At 39.3% G+C, this 21,561-nt stretch overlaps 1 protein-coding gene across 1 annotated transcript in view; it reads left to right on the top strand.

The window, feature by feature from the left end:
* The window catches only part of LOC149321489 (protein Wnt-7a), a 65,522-nt gene extending 44,888 nt beyond the window's left edge, over positions 1-20,634 (top strand). Inside the window, exon 4 of the mRNA XM_089523090.1 lies at positions 18,205-20,634. Within this exon, the coding sequence (XP_089379216.1) occupies positions 18,205-18,684 (480 nt within the window). The 3' untranslated portion in view covers positions 18,685-20,634. The remainder of the gene's footprint in view (positions 1-18,204) is intronic.
* The last annotated feature ends 927 nt before the right edge of the window (positions 20,635-21,561 follow it).

The following is a 21,561-nucleotide window of genomic DNA, read 5'->3' on the forward strand; positions in this document are numbered from 1 at the left end:
ATGTTGTCTATAGTGACTGGCAGAAGCTTTCCAGTGTTTGAGATAGGATCTATTCCCATCCATACCTGGTGACCTTGTGCATGTAAACTTCTGTCCCTAAGCTACAGTCTTTCTCCTCTTCTCATTGGATGCTTTTTCATTTTGGTTTGTTTGGTTTTTGCTCATGAAGCACTGAATCTGATAAATAGATGTACAGTCATCCCTCCATATTTGCGGCTTTTATTATTCATGGATTTCATTAATATGTTCTCTCTAGGACTGTTTAGGTCGTCCAGTGCAACTCTGTGGTCAAATTTAACTAAAAGTTGCACTGAAAGACCATTTGTAGCTACTCCAGTGCCATTCTATGGTCAGTGTGTGTTGGACATTGACCACAGAGTTGCACTGGAGGACCTAGAGATATGGTTTTTCCCATATTCACAGGGGTCTTGTTCCTCTAACCCTAGCGAATATGGAGGGACAACTGTATATCATTACAGATTCTAGGAATGATTATTAATAGTGTTGCCAAACTAAAAATTATAGAAGGCTCCTGTAACTTTAATGGTTGTGCAGAAGAGGGCATTTCAGCAGATGATGTTTGTCATACAACCAGATAAAACAACACCTGCTGATATCCCCCTCCCCCATTAAAGGCACAACAGTTCTCTCCAGTTTTTACTCTGGCAACCCTATTCATTCATATCTGCTTACCATACTTCTAGAAGGAATCTCTAGTATCCGTATGTCATCCTTTTCAGTTCAGCTTGTTTTATAAAACAAGTTACACTGCTGTTCTCTATAAATTGACTTGGACTTTGGTGGTCCCAACCCAACAATCTGGGGTTCCCCAGTTGGTATACCCTTTCCTTATGATACCATTATTTGAAAGGTTCCCTGTTTTTGTACAGAATGGGTTGAGATAGTGTCATGTAGTGATCTGAGTGTTGGACTAGGACTGCAGAAGGCCAGGGTCTGAATCCCCACTCAGCCATAGAAACCTGGGTTATCTTGGGGAAGTCACAGTCTCTCAGACTCAGAGGAAGACAAACCCCTGCTGAACAAATCTTTCAAGAAAACCCTGTGATAGGTTCACAGGGATGCCATGAGAAATGAAGGATGCCAGATTGAAGGCATACAGCAAAAGACTTAAATGCTAAAATCCCAAGGCTTAGTTACTGGCAGTAACAGCTTTAAAATGAAATATGTTGGCACTCTTGGTCTCATTGGGGTTCAGTCTCTGAGAACTTCTCTGAAATTGAATTTGGCTGTCAGGTTGAAAGAGGCTCCTTATTCCTGATGCAACATTATGTGCCAAGGGCTTCTGTGCAACTCAGCTGTACCAGTACTTTTAGCAGCAGCAGAACAAATCAGTGAGGATAATACAAGGAGGTTGAAGATAAACCGAAAAATTAGATAAACGGCCAGGCTTTCAAAGGATTTCCAAATGGCTGTATACTATAGCTCCTGACTGATTCTGCTCCTAGAATTTTTCCCCCTAAATTGTATGAAATCTACCAAGGGGAAGGCCTATATCTGTTATTTACACTGAATACTGTCTCTAACCTAGTACATCCAAGTTAATTTCATCAGAAATGAGACTGTACATATTTCCCCATCCCACTTTTGTTTTTAGAGTCAAGCAAATTGATTGCAGTGTGATGGGGATCTACCATTGTAATAATAGAAAATAATTCATTCTGTCCTCAGAAGTACATAGGGAAAAAAGAAATGTTAATAATGAACAGTCGCTATGCTGGAATATGTTTGTGGAAAATTCATTTTGTACACGAACAAGCCTTAGTCTGGCCTTCAAGTCAGAGAGCTTTGAACAGAGAAAATCTGATGTACAAGCTGGTAATCAAAAATATGTGCTATAACATACAGCTATGGCAAGTTATGCCAGCAAACATTTTTTTAAAAAAATAAACAAAAATACTTTAAATGCCCTCACGTGTCTGAAACTTTTGAAAATTACCATAGACTCCAGGAAGTCTAGAAGAACATCCTACTGTTGAATAATTAAAAACTGACTGAGGCTGCTCTGATACCTCAGGAATCAAATGATATTATGGTATCAACAGCAAAGCCATCTAGGCCTTGAAGCTCAGGTGTTAATTGTGCCATTTAAAATGTTTTCTGACTTGGCTGTTGTTTGATTAACATTGCTGATCTTTGTTTGAAAGCCTTCAGGTTTTTGGCCACTGTCCAATGAAGCGGTGCTTTTGTGTATGGAGAACTGCTTATGAAGCCAGAGGTTTATTCCAAACTCTCACGTGCAGCCACTGCTATTACTGAAGAGACTGAGCCCAAATGTCAGAGTCTGGGGTCCAAAACACACTGCAGAAAAAATCCAGTTTGAGACTGTTTTAACTGCCCTGGCTCAGTGTTAGAGAATCCTGGCAACTGTAGTTTATTGTGGCACCAAAACTCTGACAGAGGAGGCTAAATATCTCACAAAACTATGGTTCCTAGAATTCCCTAGCATTGAGACAGGGCAGTTAAAGTGGTCTCAAACTGGATTATTACTTCCGTGGGCTTTGGACCCTGATCCCATTCTGGAAGAAAGGTGGGGAAATAAATAAATATACATATATATACATAAGTAGACCCTTCCAACAATGTGTGTGCAATTATTCTCTAGCTTTCCATACAGCATTTTGATCTTTTTAAAAACAATGCTACACTGAAAACAGACAAAGGAGCTAGATTTTCATCGTTCCTGTTTTGGCAAAAGTGACTCTTCCTTGCTAGTTCTACCTGGCCCCTTAACTAAGTGTATGTGCTCACAAATTATGGGCTGACTGAAGTACTGTATATATGAAAATAATCAGGCCAAACTCTAGATAATCTTTAGACATGCTTAATCTCCATGCAGATCAGCTCATGTTAGCTCATATTTCTCTTTCCTGTTTGTATCTCGTATTTGATAAAGTGTCATTGGTTTCAAGTAGCCCTCTTGTAGCTCTAAAACTTATATGTCCATGGCTGTAACTAGAACACAGAAAAGTTAATGTGGATATTTTCAAAATCAAGAAAAATATATTCTGCATCTCTTTACAATAAATATTTAGCATAGTCTTTATATGTGTCTCATTTGGAAAGATGAATAAACAATATACATTCAGAGATTTCAGTGCTGGAGAAGCTATTTTTTCATAATAATTTATAGTAATATGTAACGAGTTAACAATTCATTGCTATTACAATTTCTAAAAACAATAGTGATTCTACATTGCTCATTATAATACTTATTGGCTTAAAAATACATTAAGGTTGATACCCCATGTTGCCTAGTGTAGTGTAAGAGGTCATCAGGTAGACCCCATTATGGTTCCCCATTCATCACCCCAGGATTCACAGTTTTGCTGTGATAGCCCCCCAGAATGGCCATCCTGTGTCTGGCAGACTGAGCAGGATTTGGAAGAGCATCTGGCTAGGCCTCATAACCAAACACAGCCTAATAACATCTTCCCACTGGACTGGAGTATAGGCAAATGCTTCTCTTCTCCCACCCTTCATTTCCGACTTGCTACAAAATGGCTGTTCAGGGTGGCTCTTGCAGAAAAAAAAAATGCATTCTTGAGGGTAGGGCTTTAATCATTATAGGAGCTGGAAGAAAATACCAATCTCTGAGATGACTAAAAACAATATTCACAATCATAAGGTGGACTTAGATGTTACTAATAGGATGCTGCCCTAGGACTGATAAGATTAAACTTGAAAGATTTTGCTCAAATTTTCTCTTAAAAATCTCCTTAAAAGATAATATTATAAGTAAGTAAAGTTATTACTCAAAACACATATAAGCGCACACACACTCTGTTCCCACTTGTTATGTTGCTTTGAAATATATATTCAAAATGATCGCATTGTCCCCTTAACATCGGGATAATTCATTAAAAGTAACTATGCCACTTACAACCTCCTGCTTCCAATTTTAAGAATATCTTTGGATCCTTGGTATCTGCTGGGGTTTGGATAGGTATTCTGTCCCCCTCCCTTTCAAACCAAGATCCATGTGCTCAAGTCCCATTATATACAATGGCATAGTAAATTGTGTCCCTTATATAAAATGGCAACATGAAGGTTTGCTTTTTGGATTTTTTAAAAAACATTTTCAACCTGCAGATGGTGAAATATGTGTATGCAGAATCTGTGGATATGTGGGGTCAAAGGTTTCAAGATTCTAGCATAGAATTTTTTTTCCAGTGGCTTGAAGTAGTTTAGCACTTCCTTTCTTCTTCATTCTCCCATCTGAAATATGGGAAATAATAATACTGATTTACCTTGCGGGGTGCTTATAAGAATGCCAAGTAAGTAATGCACAGTGGCAGCTGGTGGCTTCCATCTCAGTGGGGGAGTAAGTCCATTCTATGGGTTAGCCTGAACTTTACAGGAGCTAGCCCAGGTGCTGAACTCATCTGGGAACTGAATTCAGCACTTTGGACACTACATTTCACATTAAAAGCTGGAACAGATTCTTCACCCTCACTGACATGAAAACGCCTAGCTGCTGATTGTAATAACAAAAATTGTATGAATAGGCATAGATTTATACATTACATTCCTCAATGAATACATATCTGTAAACTGTTTACAGAACCTAAGCAGAGCAGTGGAGGACAGGGAGTCTTGGAGATGTCTCATCCACAGGGTTGTCATGGGTTGAGATTGACTTGAGAGCAGTTAACAACAAACAACAAAACTGTGCTTTACTGGTTCTTCTAGTATGTGAGTTTAGTTAAAAAAGCTAGTGCTCAGACACTTTTGTACCAATTCAGGTAGAACTTCTTATTAATTTTGAATGAGGAGAAATGATTTGTCTGTTTGAGATTAACTCATCTGTAATGACCAAATCAGTTAAACAGCCAAGTAAAACAGCTTTAGCGATATGTGACATATTGTAACTAGCAATTCTTTTGATTATTTTGCAAGGCTGTTCCGTAAAATAAAGTGTTAATGGGCAGTTCAATCAAAAAACTGTTCCTGGAGCTTGATATGTCTAGCATCTACCTTTCTAGAGATTTGTCTCACACTACTTGGAGTCCAGTGTCAGTGAAATAAAACCTTATGAAAGTTGGCTTTCAGGGTGATAAGGAACAATAAAACAAAATAAATAAAACAAGAAGACTGCTATCCCATTGGCTATAATTGAGTTACCAATGGTGTTCAATCCCTTCCCCCCATTTTTGCTGTGTGTGATGAAGAATTGCTTGAGTCTGAGGCTTCATTATACCTTGTTTTGAGTACATTTATTAAAATAAATGGGAAAAATTGTTAATGGAAATTAATTTTCATGAATTTTTCATGAACTCTTTTTACATTCCTGTATATAGAATGTTTCTTCACTGACAATGAGGAGTACAAAGGAAGAGAGATGAAGGGAGTAAAAACTACAAGATTAGGAATAGAGCTGTTTTTGTAACTCAGACTTTTCCCTGGACCATACATCCTGGCATGGCATATCTCAACTGCTGACTCTGCCCACACATTCATCTAGGTAATGTCATCACAAGACCTATGGCATCACCCACAATATTAGGGAGGCCTTCACATGCTCTTCCTCCAATGTGATTTATGCCATACTATGTCATCAATGCCCATCATTTCTCTACATCAGGCAAACAGGCCAATTCCTGTGCCGGAGGATAAATGGACATAAACCAGACATTAGGAATAGGAATACACAAAAACCAGTTGGAAAACATTTCAGTCTCCCTGGGCATTCCATCTCAGACCTCAGAATGGCAGTCCTTGAACAAAACAACTACAAAGGTAGATTGGAAAGAAAAATAGCAGAATTGGAGTTCATCCACAGACTACCATTTTTCAGCAATGAACTGAACAAAGATGATGGCTTCCTGGCTCACTACACACATTTCAACACTATCTGACCCCCATCCTCATCGGGGCATCCTGCATTTATCTATTCTCTTCACCACTGGCTAGTTCCATTTCCAAACTGGATTTGCCACTCCATCTCCATGCACAAAGGCTAGTTCCCAATGCCTTTGTTCACAAATGACCATTGTTAACACTGGACTTGCCACTTCATTTCCATACACAAAGGATTTGTAATTTGAATTGACATTTTCACATACCAATTGCATATATATGTTTGTCCCTGGCTTCAACTCCACCAAATGCATCTGAGGAAGTAGAATGAAATCTATAAAAGTGCATACTGCCAATTTCTTTCAGTTAGTCTCAAAGGTGCTATATCATCAGGGGCTGTCCTTGTAATATCAGCTTTCTAACAACATCAGGACTGGGTCCCCTGTGATATCACAAGAGATCATCCCTAGGTCTCAGGTTTTGGCTCTAAAATATCAGGGCTTGGGATACCCCTGAATTGCTAATTCTAAAGATAAGACATGTTTAATAGTTCATTTCTTCCCATCATGGATTTTTTGCTGAATAACCTTTCCCATGGCATCTGCTTACCTCTGCTTTCTCTGTCATTTCTTTTCCTGAAGAAATATTGTATCCTGTGTACTTTATTGTACTCTTGCACAATGTGACTTTTTGATTTTGCAAAATTACAACCATTTTCAGTCAAATTATTACAGGAAATCTGATCCTCCAGGCTTACCAAGCAAGTCTCTGGGAAAGATAAGACATCCTCAATGTCACAGCACAACTCCCATGGCTGCTGCCTTGTTTTGGGGTGGGTGGGGTAGGAAGTCAAGCTGGACCTTCCAGTGTTGATTTCATCTGTGTATAAGCAAAACTTAGAAAGGAAAAGAAGAGAAAAGAATACCAGGCTAATAATAATTAATTTTTGGAAGAACTGATTTTTTTCCCCTCAAAAGAAGAAATCTCTCCTTCTCGCTGAGGCAAGAAACTGAGTCCAATGTTGCAAATGTCTTGCAGTTTCACTTGATTATGCATTGTGGGAATATTGCATTATAGTTTGCAGATTTTCCAGATTGTAATAGTATTGATTTCTCTTCTTTAGGGAACAGGTTTAAGTCTGAATTTTAAAGGAGCTATCCAAAGTGCTGAATCTGTTTTGGGAATAGAGCTCAGAACCTTGAAAAACTTCTTTAATGTCTGATTAAAACACACAACTTATTCGGTATGATATAGAGGCCATAATCCACCCAGATACAATGGATGGGATCCAGAACTGTGTGAAGTGGAACTCTTCAAACCAGATAGAAGAAAGACGGACAGATTTTTGCTTATTGCGCCCTTCCCAATGCAGTCTCCTGACCCTCTAGGAGGGAGACTCTGTTGGTGCCCAGTACCTTTTGGCACTAGAAGCAGCCTTGCTGTTTAAGGAGAGTCAACACTGGCTGCACTCCAAGACCCAGGAAACTTGATGTCATCTTCAAGACCACATATGAAGCCACCACACACAGAATTCATAGTATTGTTTACTTTCACTGGTAACAGCTCCACACTGTCAAAGGTGGGCACTTGAGAGATCTTTTAGCTGGAAATATCAGGGCTTGAAACTGGGACTTTTTGGATAAACCCTCTTGGCTTTCTGAAAACAGCAGCACACACAGATCTCCATCCCATTCCTACACTCGGGTACAAATTTACTGGGCAGAAAGATGTGAATCAGTGTAGGGACAGGTGCAGCTGAGAAACTCTATTGGTTATTAAGCCTAGAATAGTTCTTTATAAGGAGATTAAGGTGGCCCCACATCTCAAGGAGGCCTCTTCTGCAAAAATGACATTACCTTCCAGATCACTCACATGGCCTATTTGTGCTGAGCCTTCTCACTTGATAGGTTGCAATGGGAGTGCCTCTATAGTTAGCTCAGGGTGAGAATTATACAGTCCTCCAGATGTTGTTGATGTGCTAGTACCAGCAGCCCTAGCTAGCATAGTCAATGGTAAGCAATACTGGGAACTGCAGTAGGACAACTTTGGGGGAGCTGCATGATTCTTACCCCTTATATTTTCTGCTAAAATTTCTCCCAAATAACCTTCACATTTTCATCCTGAGTAGTTAAAAGAGTATTTGTGAATATTTCAAAAAGTCTAACCAGTAATTCCCAAGAGTGACTCCAGACCATTTATACAGGATGTGTAAATTAAAACATTGTTGTTGTCTATGAGGCTGCTATAACAGTTTCTGGAAGAGTGGGTGTTACAGCATCTGTCTATTTTATAGGTAAGGTTGGCTTATGGATGTGCTGAGTTCAAAATTTTGCTAGGTCATAGCTACAGAATAAATTTCCACAGGGTTCGAAATGGTTTAACATATCACTTTACATTATATTTTAGGAGCTAGGGTATTGCAATGGTTAGAGTGTTGGACTAGGACTCTGGGAGACCTGGGTTCAAATCTCTGTTTAGCCATGGAAACTTTTTTACTCTTTTACCCTTATAGAAAGGGAAAGACCTCTGAAATAATCTTGCCAAGATAGAGTCACCATAACTCAGAGGTATACACAGTACCTGAGTGTTAGATACTTAAAGGTATGTAACAACCACAGATGTATTATTTTCCTCAGAAAAGCTAGAAAACTGAAATTCTGAATATTTCTGGGGCACAGAGAGGTATCAGTACAGTCACATAGGAGTCATTTGGAGGGAAACCTATGCATGTTTTTGTAGATGTTGGATAGACCTCTCTGGACGTAATGGTATTTTGCTCACTAGACCTTATTGTCTAGGAAAAAAAATATTTTGTCAAGGGATTCTCTTCTACAAGTGGAAGAACTTTTTTCATGAAAGAGATGGGAACAGTTTCTATGGGAAGACATCAGGGAATATGGGTGGTCTTTTGGGGTCAAATTTCTCTCCCCCAACCACAAAGCATCCCATGCTATATCCCATACTATTCCAGAAAACCCCATCTGTCAAGGAACCTTCTTAGGGAGCTGCAGCAAGGAGGAGGAATTGATGGAAATTACATCCCACCTCCATTTTCCTCTGAAACATCCTATGAGCTGAGTTCCACTTACTGGAATTCTGGATCCAAGCCAATACGTCTGCAATATGTGTTGACGATAAGAATCCTAATTTAACTTAACAAGTTAACAGCAACCTGATATAAGTCAATGTTTTGTTGGTACTTGCTGTAAGAAATGACAGCTCCTAAAAATATTTTCAGAATATTTTTCCTTAGGGGATGTGTAATACTATAGAATGTCACTGAAGTAAATGAAAATTACTAGTTCATAAGCATATGAAAGGCTGCTTATTTTATAAAACAGCATGTGTGGAATATTCAGAAGTGGCATAGATTTGCTATGCACTAAGAGTACAACTTAAAACAGAAAACCCATGGTATAAAGCAAAGCGTTTCCAAATGCCCACTGGGAAAAAAAAGTATTTACTTTATGGTGGAAAGAGGGAGTCGGCTTAGCCTTCTGAAGAAGAGAAGTCCAGGATGTAGGAACAGCCACAGAGAAGGCCCTTTCTCATGTGTCTGTGAAGGTGGTGAGACTGAGAAAAGTGTCTTAGAGTTTGGGGAAGCTCATGTGGGAAGATATAGTTCTTTCACCTCTGAATCACCTGGGTCTACTTTCTCCCATGAATCACCTGGATCTACTCTTTGCAAATATCTCCTTGCACACATGTGTTAGCAGCGCCCAGCATGGTCATGCACTGATATGTGGCATACTGTAGATCAGCATCTCTTGTATTGAGGAGTTGTGCCAACTAAAACATGACAAATATTTTTACAACTCTTTTTTTAAATTCCCTGATGTCTTCCCATAGAAACTGTTCCCATCTCTTTCATGAAAAAAATGATTTTTTTAAAATGAAAGAAAGGGCCTGGAACTCTATCCTATTGTGTTCAGTTTGCCTCCACTAAGCCAGTACAAAAATGTAAATGACAATAAAGAATAGCCATTGCAAATAGTATGGTATGTGGAAAACAGGCTAGGTTTTCCTATTTTGTGTGCTTCCAGATGGAGTGCTCCTCATCCTAACAATTAAAAGGCATAGTAGTGATTTGAATGTTGGGCTAAGACTGTGGAGATGATGGTTCGAATCCCCACCCAGCCATGGAAACATACTGGGTGAAGGCACACAATAATAACAACATTTATATAGTTATTCCCTATTTTAATCCTTAAAATGGAATTAATGGTGAAAAATAAAGGGAAAGTTACAAGTGAGGGACAATGGCCCATAAACCCCTGTAAATTTTTATACCCTCCAATTTTGCCAATTTGGCAGGGACAGTCACAATTAATTAATTAATTAATTAATTAATTAACCAATCAATCCCAGTTAGTTAAAGTCTTCATTTCTCTCTCCTCCTTTTGTCCTCAACTTATTTCCATTAGTTAAAATTAAGTTCAAATTTCAAAAGAGGTTAACAGTCAGTTCACTCAGTGCCTGTGTGGGGAGAGTAACAGAGGGGTGAAATCTTACCTTTTCCATTAGGCTCAGGCAAAAGCATACTGCTGCAGCATCTCCTAGCTTGTGTGTTCCTCTGAATGTGTTCTGGAAGTGTTGAACTATGATTCCCATAGTTTTTAAATGCTCATTACTGAAGGGTTTCAAAGCAAAATGTAGCAATTATGGTGCTATCAGTTCTTTCAAGAATTTAGAGAATATAGGTATCTGTGTGCATATGCCTTCAATTTGTTTGATGACTTTTGGGAATCCCATGAATTTCACAGGGTTTTCTTAGGTAAGAAATACACAGAGGTGGTTTTGGCCAGTTCCTTCCTCTGAAATCTAGCCTATAGTACCAGGTATTTATTGGCAGTCTCCCATCCAAGTATTAACCAGGGCTGACTCTACTTAGCGTCCAAGATCAAATGGGGTCTGACACCTTTAGGACATTTAAGCTATTATAAAGGATATATAAGCAAGGTTTAACTGTATCAGAATTTGGAATAGTAGAGACAATTTCCTTTCTAGTCCCAGTTTTGTTTCTGCTAGGGCAGTGGTGGAGAACCTATGGCATGAGTGCCAGAGGTGGCACTCAGAGCCCTCTCTGTGGGTACACACGCCATAGCCCCAGCACAGAGTTTGCCAGAGGTTGTTACTAGAAAACCAGAGGGATGTGGAACTTTGTGATAAATAAGTGAGTTTTGGGTTGCAGTTTGGGCACTCGGTCTCTAAAACGTTTGCCATCACTGTGCTAGGGTGTACGCGCACCATGAGAATGGTGCATGCCATATTTTACTGTGGGTGTTAGATACTGGTATGCTTTTAATTGCAGGATTATATTACCTGTGGCAAAATAGTCAGGTCATTCAGGCTCTGACGGGACCTTGCAGGCAGCAGCAATACTGTGTTATCTGTGCATTTGCGTCAAATTGCAGCTCGATATTCCAGCTCGGTTGGTTTGCAGTCTTAAACACATACACATTACTGGGACTTAACCATGTTGGACACAGGAAGACATACTTCCAAGTAAATGCACATACCATTGTGCTGTTGTCACCAGTCTCTTCCAAACTAGCATGAGTACCCCAAAACTTGCTTCGAGGCTGCATGTGTCTCCACCAAGGCTCTCTTTGCATTCTTGACCCTTTCCATCCTTCTTCTGATGGAAATAAAAGGTTAAGGAGATTCTTGCAGAGGCTTTTATCCCCCCTCTAGGTGTGGGATGCAAGCACAAAGGGACGGATTGTATCGCATAGTGCCATCCCAGGGCAGTACTCATCCGGTACCCAATCTGGGCTACTCCTGGACCTTTTAAAGAATGGAATTTTCCTGTCCTTTAAAAGGTGTGGGAGAAGCCTGGGTCGATACAGGATGACCACTGCCTGGGGATGGGACTATGCAATAGAATCTGTACCTGTGAGTTTACCTAGCATGGGAATAAATGCTGGTGCAATAATCTCCTAATTCTCACTCTTGGAAGCCTCTTATGTAGGTTGCTATTTCCCCTTTGTAGTGTAATACTTACTTTTTCAAAATTAGAAGTAGACTTCTGCCCACTTCCAGTTGTGTGGTGTTTTCTTCTCAGTTGAATTTTGGGAGTTTTGTAGTTCCTAGAGCAGTGGTTCTCAACCTTTCTAATGCCACAACCCTTACACAGTTCCTCATGTGGTGACCCCCAACTGATGGTTTCGGTTCCTAAGACCACTGGAATGATAGAATCATAGAATTATAGAGTTGGAGGAGACCGCAAGGGCCATCCAGTCCAACCCCCTGCCATGCATATTTTCCGATGGTCTTAGGCAACCCCAAAGGGCTTGCGACCCACAGGTTGAGAATCACTGTCCTAGAGGATCCTAGGGCACAAAATTCTCCCCTGGAGGTGTCAAAGTTGCTCATCCTTGGAATAGCATGTGTGACAGAGCAAAGCATGGAAATAGTACTTTTTTTAGACTATCACTCACAGAATCCCCCAAATAGCATCGCCACTGAAGTCTAAAAGATAGCTTCTTCACTCTTGGTCACAGAATTATATATAAAAAATACTATCCAAAAGCTAAATAATAATAGTGAAGAGGAGAAGTTTTTTTTTTTTTTGGTCTGTTTAGAAGTATTGGCTAATGTGTTTTCTCACTGGTAAATGTGATCACTGCTTGCCTGGAAGCCAGAAATATTATGTTTAGTTATTTTACATCTGACCTTTTTCAATGAGAGAAATGTTTACTCCAGGAGTGGAGGGGACAAAAATAGGAAGAAATGCACTGATAGGAGAATGTTTAAAATAGGAAGATGTGAAGAATATGTTTTTAAAACAATTTTATCTCCTGGATCTCAGGACACACAGTCTGCCAACCAAGCTCAGATGACATCCTGTTAAGTGGAAATTCTGGGTCACAAAACAGGCACCCACACTACCAGTAATCTATAGTTTGCCTCCATAAAAGTCAGAATAAATGATCAATATAAAAAACAAAATTAAACAAAAATGGGCACAGAAACTTGTGCCCACCCCTGATTTAGACAGGGCAGGTTTCAAAGCTGGTTCCAGCTGGCATCCAAGATACATCACAGAGAACAGTAAGCTCAACACATGTCACAAGTCCTTTCAGCTGTTGATCCATTATAGTAGCTTACTCAGCTCTTTCCAATGGAGCTGTTTATTCCCGCCATGCTCACTGTCTTTCCACTGACTGAATTGGAACTTGGACACTCTAAAATGTAGACTGCTCTGAATAAAGCCACAAAGTTAGCCAGAGTACAAAACTGCTGGGAAAGGCTGGCATTTACATTTCAGGGTAATTTATACCAACCTAATTTATATCTGGCTCTTTGGGCCAGAGCAGGCAAGTAAAAAAGAGTGGCCTGAGTGTGCACTGCCTGGAAGCGGGTCCAAACTTTGCCTACTGCACAGCCAGCTCTGAATATGGGCCGTGGACACAGGGCCCAACCTATGGTGCCAGGAGCTGAATTATCCGGACAGAAAGATCTGAAACAGAGAAGGGGAGACATCAGAAAAGGGGCAGGAAAGGGTGGTTTAGAGCAAAATACTGATTATTATTATTACTATTATATTGATTACTGCCACTCTATTACATTTCATTTCATTGGGCTATATTATAATATATTAGGCTATATAATCTATATATAATTGATCCGAAGGGAGAAGCGGGAGATATAAATAAAAATTATTATTATTATTATTATTATTATTATTATTATTATTAATCTGATGGGAATTAAGAATTAATTTATGAATCTTGTGGATGAACTAATGGAAATTTGAAAGGAGATGATGAATTAAGGAAATGTCAACTGGATGATTTGACTTGACCTAGACAGGTTTGGATTGATTACTTACTAATCCACTGAGGAACCCAAATATTTAATGGAGTTGATTTGATTAAATAGTATAGGGTGGAATTTAACAAATGAGAATAGAAGGTTTGGTCTGGAATTAAGTGTTATACTGACTGAATTGAGTGAACTATTAGGGCCAATTGATAATAAATCAAAATTTGATTTGATTGATTGAATCAACTAATTAATTAATCTATTGATTATTGATGATTTAAATAAATTTGATTAATTTTTTTTTTTAGATTTTTGAGCATATAGGTGAAAGTGATTGATTAACCAAGGGATTTGATTGATTAAGGGATCTGAGAGGAAGGAATACACCTACAGTAGACCCTTGTAATACGCTGGGGTTTGGTTCCAGGATCCCTTATGGATAACAAAATCCATGTATGCTCCACTCCCATTAAATATAATGACATAGCAAAATGGTGTCCCTTGTAAAAAATGGAAAATCAAAGTTTGATATTTGAAATTTATACTTTTTTGGAACATTTTCAAACTGTGGATGCTTGAATCCGTGTATAAGAAGGGCCGACTGTATAAGGAAAAGGTGAGAAGGTGAATATATATATATATATAGGTAGGAGAAGGAAATTAGAATTAAATCATTGCAAAACAGTAATTAATGGCAGTAATCAATAGTAACTAATAGCAATTAATAGGAATGAGCTAAGATGGCTACAGGGACAAAGATTCAAATTGCAAAGACCCAACAAGTGAGTCAAAGGAGTCCATTGCTAGAGCAGCTGAAGAACTCGGATGCTAATCTGGTAGTTTTAGAGGAGATTTACCACATTGCCACACTACATTATTATACTGCTGCTATTCCACTTTTACTCCGGCTCTGGCTGCCTTCTCTTGCATTTTGGGGCTTGCAGTTCAGTGAGGCCTAAGAGCTCTCTGGATGAGAATTCTAAATGCCTCTCCTTAAACTGCAAATCCCAGAATGCAACAGGAGGCAGGCACAGCAGTTGAAGTGAAATAGTAGCACTATAAGAGTGTAGTGCAGTAATCTAGTAAGAAGCTCAGACAAGACAACAGCTCCTTTCTGTTCTGGTCCAAAGGACTGGAGTGTGGCTTTGGTGTAGTTTTGGGCCACTTTGGAAGTGCCATTTGTATGAACGTCATACTTCCAAAGCATCTGGAAGCAGCTTCATTTGTCCCATCTGTTCGGGGCAAGCCATACCTGCCCTGCCTACTAGACTAATTCCAGAAGTCTACAGGTTGATGGACTCTTACTGCTATGGCCCACAGTTTTGCTTTTTGGCACAGTTAAATGGCTCTCTCTTCTTGACCAGCCGGTTGAACTCTGGCAAACTGGTTGAAATTGTGCATTTTCTTTTCTAAGACTTGTGGTGATGACAAAGGTATACACTATCCCAGCTCCCACATATTCTGGAGAGTTGCTAATTTCTTCTTGTAAGGAAGTATCCCAGATTCATGCAGGAGAAGCAAATCTGGATTGGACTCTAGTCTCTGAAAATGTATGAGGTAATATATTTGGTTTTTAGGTGCAACACCTCTCTTGGCTATTTTTGGATATATCATTTTCCATGTACTTGCAATGGGATCTATACAGAAGAGTCATTGGCTGATTCACTGGAAAGTTATTTTCAAAAGATACTTTAGATTTCCAGACAAGTATTATTGAAGATGTTTCAATGGAACAGAAAAATTAAAAACATTAAAATCTTATTTAAAAATATTTTTAGACCAAGAAATATTTCTTCTAACACCGTTTTTTTTAAATGGACTGAGTTATCCTAAAACCATCTATAACAAGAATGGGAATTCCAATTCAACACAATTCCTACTTCTGATCTATAGAATTATGGCTGCTATGTATCTTCCTACAGTGCATGGCTGAGGGTCATCTTTCACATGCTGTTGGATTGCAGTTTCCATCAATCCTAGCCAACATAGCCAATTATGAAGGATGATAGGAATTTACATCTAACAATTACACCCCTGACCACCCCCCCCCCATCCATGCTACAATGCACTACTGGCTACCACATATTCCTAGTTTTTGAGACATTGCAGAAATAATCCCATTTGAGGCTACTTTAAATGCCCTGCCTCAATGCAATGGAATTGTGGGAAGTGTAGTTTTGTAAGACATTTAGCTTCTCTGTCAGAGAACTCCAGTGCCACAATAAACTACAATTCCCAGGATTCCCTAACAGAGCCAGAGGAGTTAAAGTGGTCTCAAACTGGGTTATTTCTGCAGTGTGTTTTGAACCTTAGACATTGCTTCATTATGTATACTTGATGTAGACAAATGTTTCTTTTATCTATAGAAAGACTGATGCTGCTTTTTCAAAACCTCAAGCTCTGCAGACAGTGTTTCTCATTCCTCCCTCACACTGTCCCTGGATTTAGTCCAGAGTTGTGCTGTCTCTGACCCATTAGGTGTAATAGTGCAAATCTATTCTTTACATTAACTTATGGGGATGTTCTTCAGGTTGTATTTTGACATGGTGCTTAGTTTAATTTTCATCTTTAGCTTTCTTCTAATTTTTGATATTAGCAGTTGAGTACAACAATCTGATCCTGGTCTTGTTTTTGCAGAGAGTGGAGCTTTTCCCTCTTTTGCTTCTGATTGTCTATTTAATTTCCATATTAATCATCAGGTGATGTCCAAGTAAACAGTCACCTCTTTGATTGCTTGAAGAGCATGTTTGAACTGAACAAACTTTGATTTTGTTCTCTTTCCTACTTTTACATTTTAATTACCTATGCTTAACAAGAAGTCCTGTTTTTTTTAATGTCTAATTTACAATCAATATAAATCAAACAACAAATCCTGTTTTGGTATGTGATCAATTTCCTCCTGGACTCCAGCATAGAATCTTTCTTCTTCTGTAGTTGGGGCATAATTTTGTATTATGGTTATACTGATGAGTTTTTCTGAAGTCTTACTGACATGATTTGGTCAGACTTTGCATTATTTTCTTTGACTGCTTTTGATACATCTCTCTTCACTTTTCTTATGTCTTTGCACTATGCTTTCTGTTTTAGTTTTTGCAAGCCACCTTAATTTCTAGGTTTGTGTACAAGGTTGGATGTAAACAGTGGCGTCCTGAACTGTGGTGTCACCTGGTGTGGAGGGTGGGGCTACTGGGCATGGCAAGAGTGGGGCTTCAGAACTGGAAGGGGTAGGGCTTCCACAAGGAGGTGGGGGGCTCCGTCAGGGCGAGTGCACTCGCACCCCCTGCCTCTCCTTGCCATGTCTTGGTTTTCATCAGGGGAGCACTGAGCTGCAGCAAGGGTATGTGTGTGCGTGTGTACTCGGCTCAGCTCCTTGACGCAGCCTGGTTCTCCCCTAAGGAAAACTAAGCTGTGACAAGGAGCTGGGCTGAGCATGTCTGCCCCACCTCCACCCCTACTTGCCATGGCCCAGTTCTCCCTTGAGGAAAACCAAAACGTGGCAAGGAGGCAGGCTGAGCATGTGTGCCCCCCTTGCCCCTACTTGTCGTGGCAAGGTGGTGTGGGATGTGTGCATGCACTTGGCCTGGCTCATTGCCACAGTCCAGTTCTCCTGAGGAAAACTGAGTCATGGCAGGGGGGTGGGCAACCAGGTATCACCCCCCTCCGTGGTCTCACCCAGTGCAAGGTGCACCCATCTCGGCCCCACAGCGAGGCTACTGAATGTAAATAAAGTGATAATAAGAATAAGAGCATGTCAAACTGTCCAATAATATGTCGCTGATTTCTAGATTCTTGGATAGATTCATTGATGATCCACTCAGTAATTGTTTGTAGACTGAGAAACTGCTGATGATGGCTAAGAACATAGTCTTTTTAGCTACAAATACATAACTAACGCTGCATCCACAGTGCAGAAATAATCCAGTTTGACACCACTTTAACTGCCATGGCTCAATGCTATGGAATTCTGGGAACTGTAGTTTTGTGAGTTATTTAGCTTTCTCTGTCAGAGAGCTCTGGTGCCACAACAAACTACAAATCCCAGAATTCCATAGCATTGAGCCATGACAGTTAAAGTGGTGTTAAACTGGATTATTTCTGCACTGTGGATGCAGCCTAAGTCACATCTCCTGACCTGACTCTTGAGACCTATGTTAACAGCCAGCAGCTGCAATGAGCAATGCAGATCTGTTCTGCTGTCAATCAGGGTGCAGCAAAGTGATGTTTTCAACTGCCTTCTTCTAGCAAGCAAAACTGAACAATGAGAAGCAAGACTCTCATCATAATTCCTCATTACACTACAGATTGCTGGTGGGAGTGGGCTAGAAATGTCATCAGCGCAGCTTGTAGATGGTATGTTAGGTTTTGGGCGATATTTACAATTGTGGTGATACTGGCACAATCATGAATACTTAGTATTAGTGAAAACAGAGCAGTTATGGATTATTGATCCTAGGTTATTATGTTACAACTGCAATACAGGGTTATCAGCAAATAATAATAATAATAATAATAATAATAATAATAATAATAATTGCAGATTCTGAAATAGTTTAGGTATCCCCTTTACTTCTCCTTCTTCTCGTGTTTTACTTGCAACATTCTCTCTTCTTTTCCATCTAGATCCTTGAAGAGAACATGAAGTTGGAATGCAAGTGCCATGGCGTGTCAGGATCTTGTACCACGAAAACATGCTGGACAACTCTTCCTAAATTCAGGGAGCTGGGCTACATCCTTAAGGACAAATATAATGAAGCTGTTCAAGTGGAACCAGTGAGGGCAAGTCGTAATAAGCGTCCCACATTTCTGAAGATAAAGAAACCACTCTCCTACCGTAAACCTATGGATACAGATTTAGTGTACATAGAGAAATCACCTAACTACTGTGAAGAAGATCCTGTCACTGGCAGTGTGGGAACACAAGGCCGGATGTGCAACAAAACAGCCCAACAGACCAATGGCTGTGACCTGATGTGTTGTGGCCGAGGGTATAATACCCACCAATATTCACGAGTGTGGCAGTGCAACTGTAAATTTCATTGGTGCTGTTATGTTAAATGTAATACATGCAGTGAACGAACAGAAGTGTACACCTGTAAATGAAAGTGTGGCTTGGGAGGGGGAGCTGATAACCCTGGAAGAAACACATTTTTGTTTTGCACATAAGCTCAGTGTACCTACACAAGACTGTAGTAAAGACCCACTCTTCTTCCCAAAAGAAAAGCCAGCAAATGGATCTCATCTTACTCTCTTAACTTATCAACATTTTTGTGGATATCCATCAAAGACTTAGAGGAATAGTCCAACAGTTGCAGCAGACTTCTAAAAGAAAAAAGAAAAAGAGAGAGAAACACCATCTCATTCAAAACAAATGGCGGGTGGGAAATGTTCTTAAATAATCTGGGCTTTCAAAGTATAATTTATTGACTGCCTTAGGTGAAGAGAGGAGGAGAGTACATATCAAAATATTGGCCAATGCGGGACTTTGGGACTGAATGAAAGAGACTGAAATACACAGGCCATCATGCATAACAAGAGGGCTGGAGAAAACAAACAATACTTTAACATGATCTTTGCACAGGAAAGGGTGACAATGCGCCAGTGTGAATTTCAATTTAAAGAGTGTGGATTATGCAGATTTAGGGATTCCTTCACTTGTGAAAAGCTTCTGAGGGTCCTTTCTGGCCTTTCCATTCCCCCCTCCCCCAAGTCAGTCTGTCTGCTACTGCGAGTAGAATTGTTGTGTTTTCCATATAAACACTGGTTTATCTGCCTTTTATTATTGTTTTTGTCGTGCTGCAGATCTTAGCACAGGGATTTGGAATGTCTGGGCATAATAATAATAATAGCAATATTTAACAATTTATCCAGATAAAACTAATATTAATTTATTTAATGAAAAAATAATTCTACCAACATTTTTGGAACCACTCTGCAAGTAAACTGGATAGCCTGCTTTTTTGTGGAATAATTTTGTAGATATGAAAACTGTGGGAGGATGGGGAAACCCTTGAGTTGTATATATTGTTGTTTACTTAGATATTTCTACTAGTTGTAATTGCAGGACATTTTCCTACAGTAATAGATATTAAGTACAAAAGCAGGCATCTTTATATATATATATATATATATTGTTTTTGCTCTTTGCTGCTAGTTGTCTGGAATCTCAAACAGATACTCATCTTTGCATAGTTATCAGTACATAATCTTTCCACATTTTTTTTAAAAAGGAGCATTAGAAAAATCCAGCTGGGAATAATGCATCACAACATATAAATGCAAAACTCCAGACAAGTTTCCATCTTTGGAAAAATGAACCATAGGATAAAAGAATATATTTTCTAAGAGACTATTTTTATATGAATATTTTATTTATACTATATCTGCTTGTATAATTCTGTAACCTGTACTTTTTCTCAAAACAGGCACATGATTTGTAATTCTTAGGCTATTTAACAGATAAAGGCTGATTGCTTTGTTGAAATGAAAGTAGCAAGCTGGATCCATTCAGTTGCTACAAGTGGATGTACAAAATACAGAGTGAATTTTCTCTCCGGATGTATGTACAAAGTGGCTCTTTTCGTGCTGTTCAATTTGCAGAATATGCAGAACAAGAACAGGGTATGTAGCATCAGTTTTGTCACATGGCTTGAATTCATGGTTGGAATTAACTGGATGCTCCTTTATCCCATTCAGGAAAAAAAAAAAATCTGAATTAGCTTCCCAGATGCGTCAGTCATTAAACTGTGGCATTATGACTAGCAAATGTGCTGTGTGTGCTGTCAGTTAAACCTCTATATTGTGCTACTGTCAAATTTGATTTTATCACTGCAAGACTGTAGACTATGACTGTAAAAACTAGCATGACATGCACAGCCTGATTCTCATAGATAAGACACAATGCTTACGGGTTTTGTCCAACTGGTTTTTGCTATTTGCCTTCCTCTTCCCCTTGCCAAAAAACCCTTAGCTAAAAAGATCAACTCATCTTTAGATAAGCTTTCAATAATCCATTTTTCCCTTCCTTCTTTTGTACCATTCAGTTTCTACACTTTGGCATTTCCTTTCTTATCCCTAAGATTTTATCCTACAATTATGTTCAATTAAAGAGTTTGCTTTTGTGAAATCACTGTGATCGTTCTGCCAGCATTGTTAGGATTTGATCCCCACATTTACCATTACCATTTCTGCCTAAACTGTGTCACATTCTGGAACCAGGCTTCCATACTATAGGAGTAACAACCCAGGAAACCTGGATCCCATGGACAGCATTTGATTTCATTACCAGCTTTTTGCAGAAGACACTTACCTATGTTGTTCTGCGGGGGCAAGCTCTTTTAATTGGGTGGATACTTGGCTGTCTGTACATTCCATAGGTGAAAAAGCAAGAACATTTTTTTTTTGTCTTATGCATGAGAGCTATCACGGGGATCAAGAGATCTAAATCCAATGACTAGTCCTAGTACACCTAATAAATCAGTGAGGTTTATCTAGAATAGATGTTGACTTCAGCAGTTTACTCTGTGTGCCTACTCAAGTGGATTTAGAATTTTGAGTCCCAAGTCTAAGACATATGTGCACATGGAGGGGCTGTCCTGGTGATTTCCTTTTCTGGCTACAGTCTCTCACACCATATCAAATCCTGCTTTGTTTGGTCCTTACCTTTCAAGAACATTGCTTTTGCTATGTAGGTGTGGTGGAGGAAAGACAATTGGTGTTCCATATGGTGCACTTTAGATCTTGGATTCTCTTTTTGGGATTTCTAGGAAAGACAGGCCTTGGCTGTTAGTGACATAGATGCAAACTGTTATGATGCATCTCAAGGCTATAAGAAAGGGTAGATTGTGAAGTATCTATCCATATCTGTATCTAATCATAAATAGATAGACAGATGGATAGATATAGCTATGTAAACATATTATGAACTGTATCATATGTTTCACATACCCTCCAACTATCCAGATTTGGCAGGGATTGTCC

Source organism: Sceloporus occidentalis, unplaced genomic scaffold, assembly GCF_023333645.1.
Source record: "Sceloporus occidentalis isolate IW3139 unplaced genomic scaffold, rSceOcc1.0.p SCAF_1, whole genome shotgun sequence".
Classification (NCBI taxonomy): domain Eukaryota; kingdom Metazoa; phylum Chordata; class Lepidosauria; order Squamata; family Phrynosomatidae; genus Sceloporus; species Sceloporus occidentalis.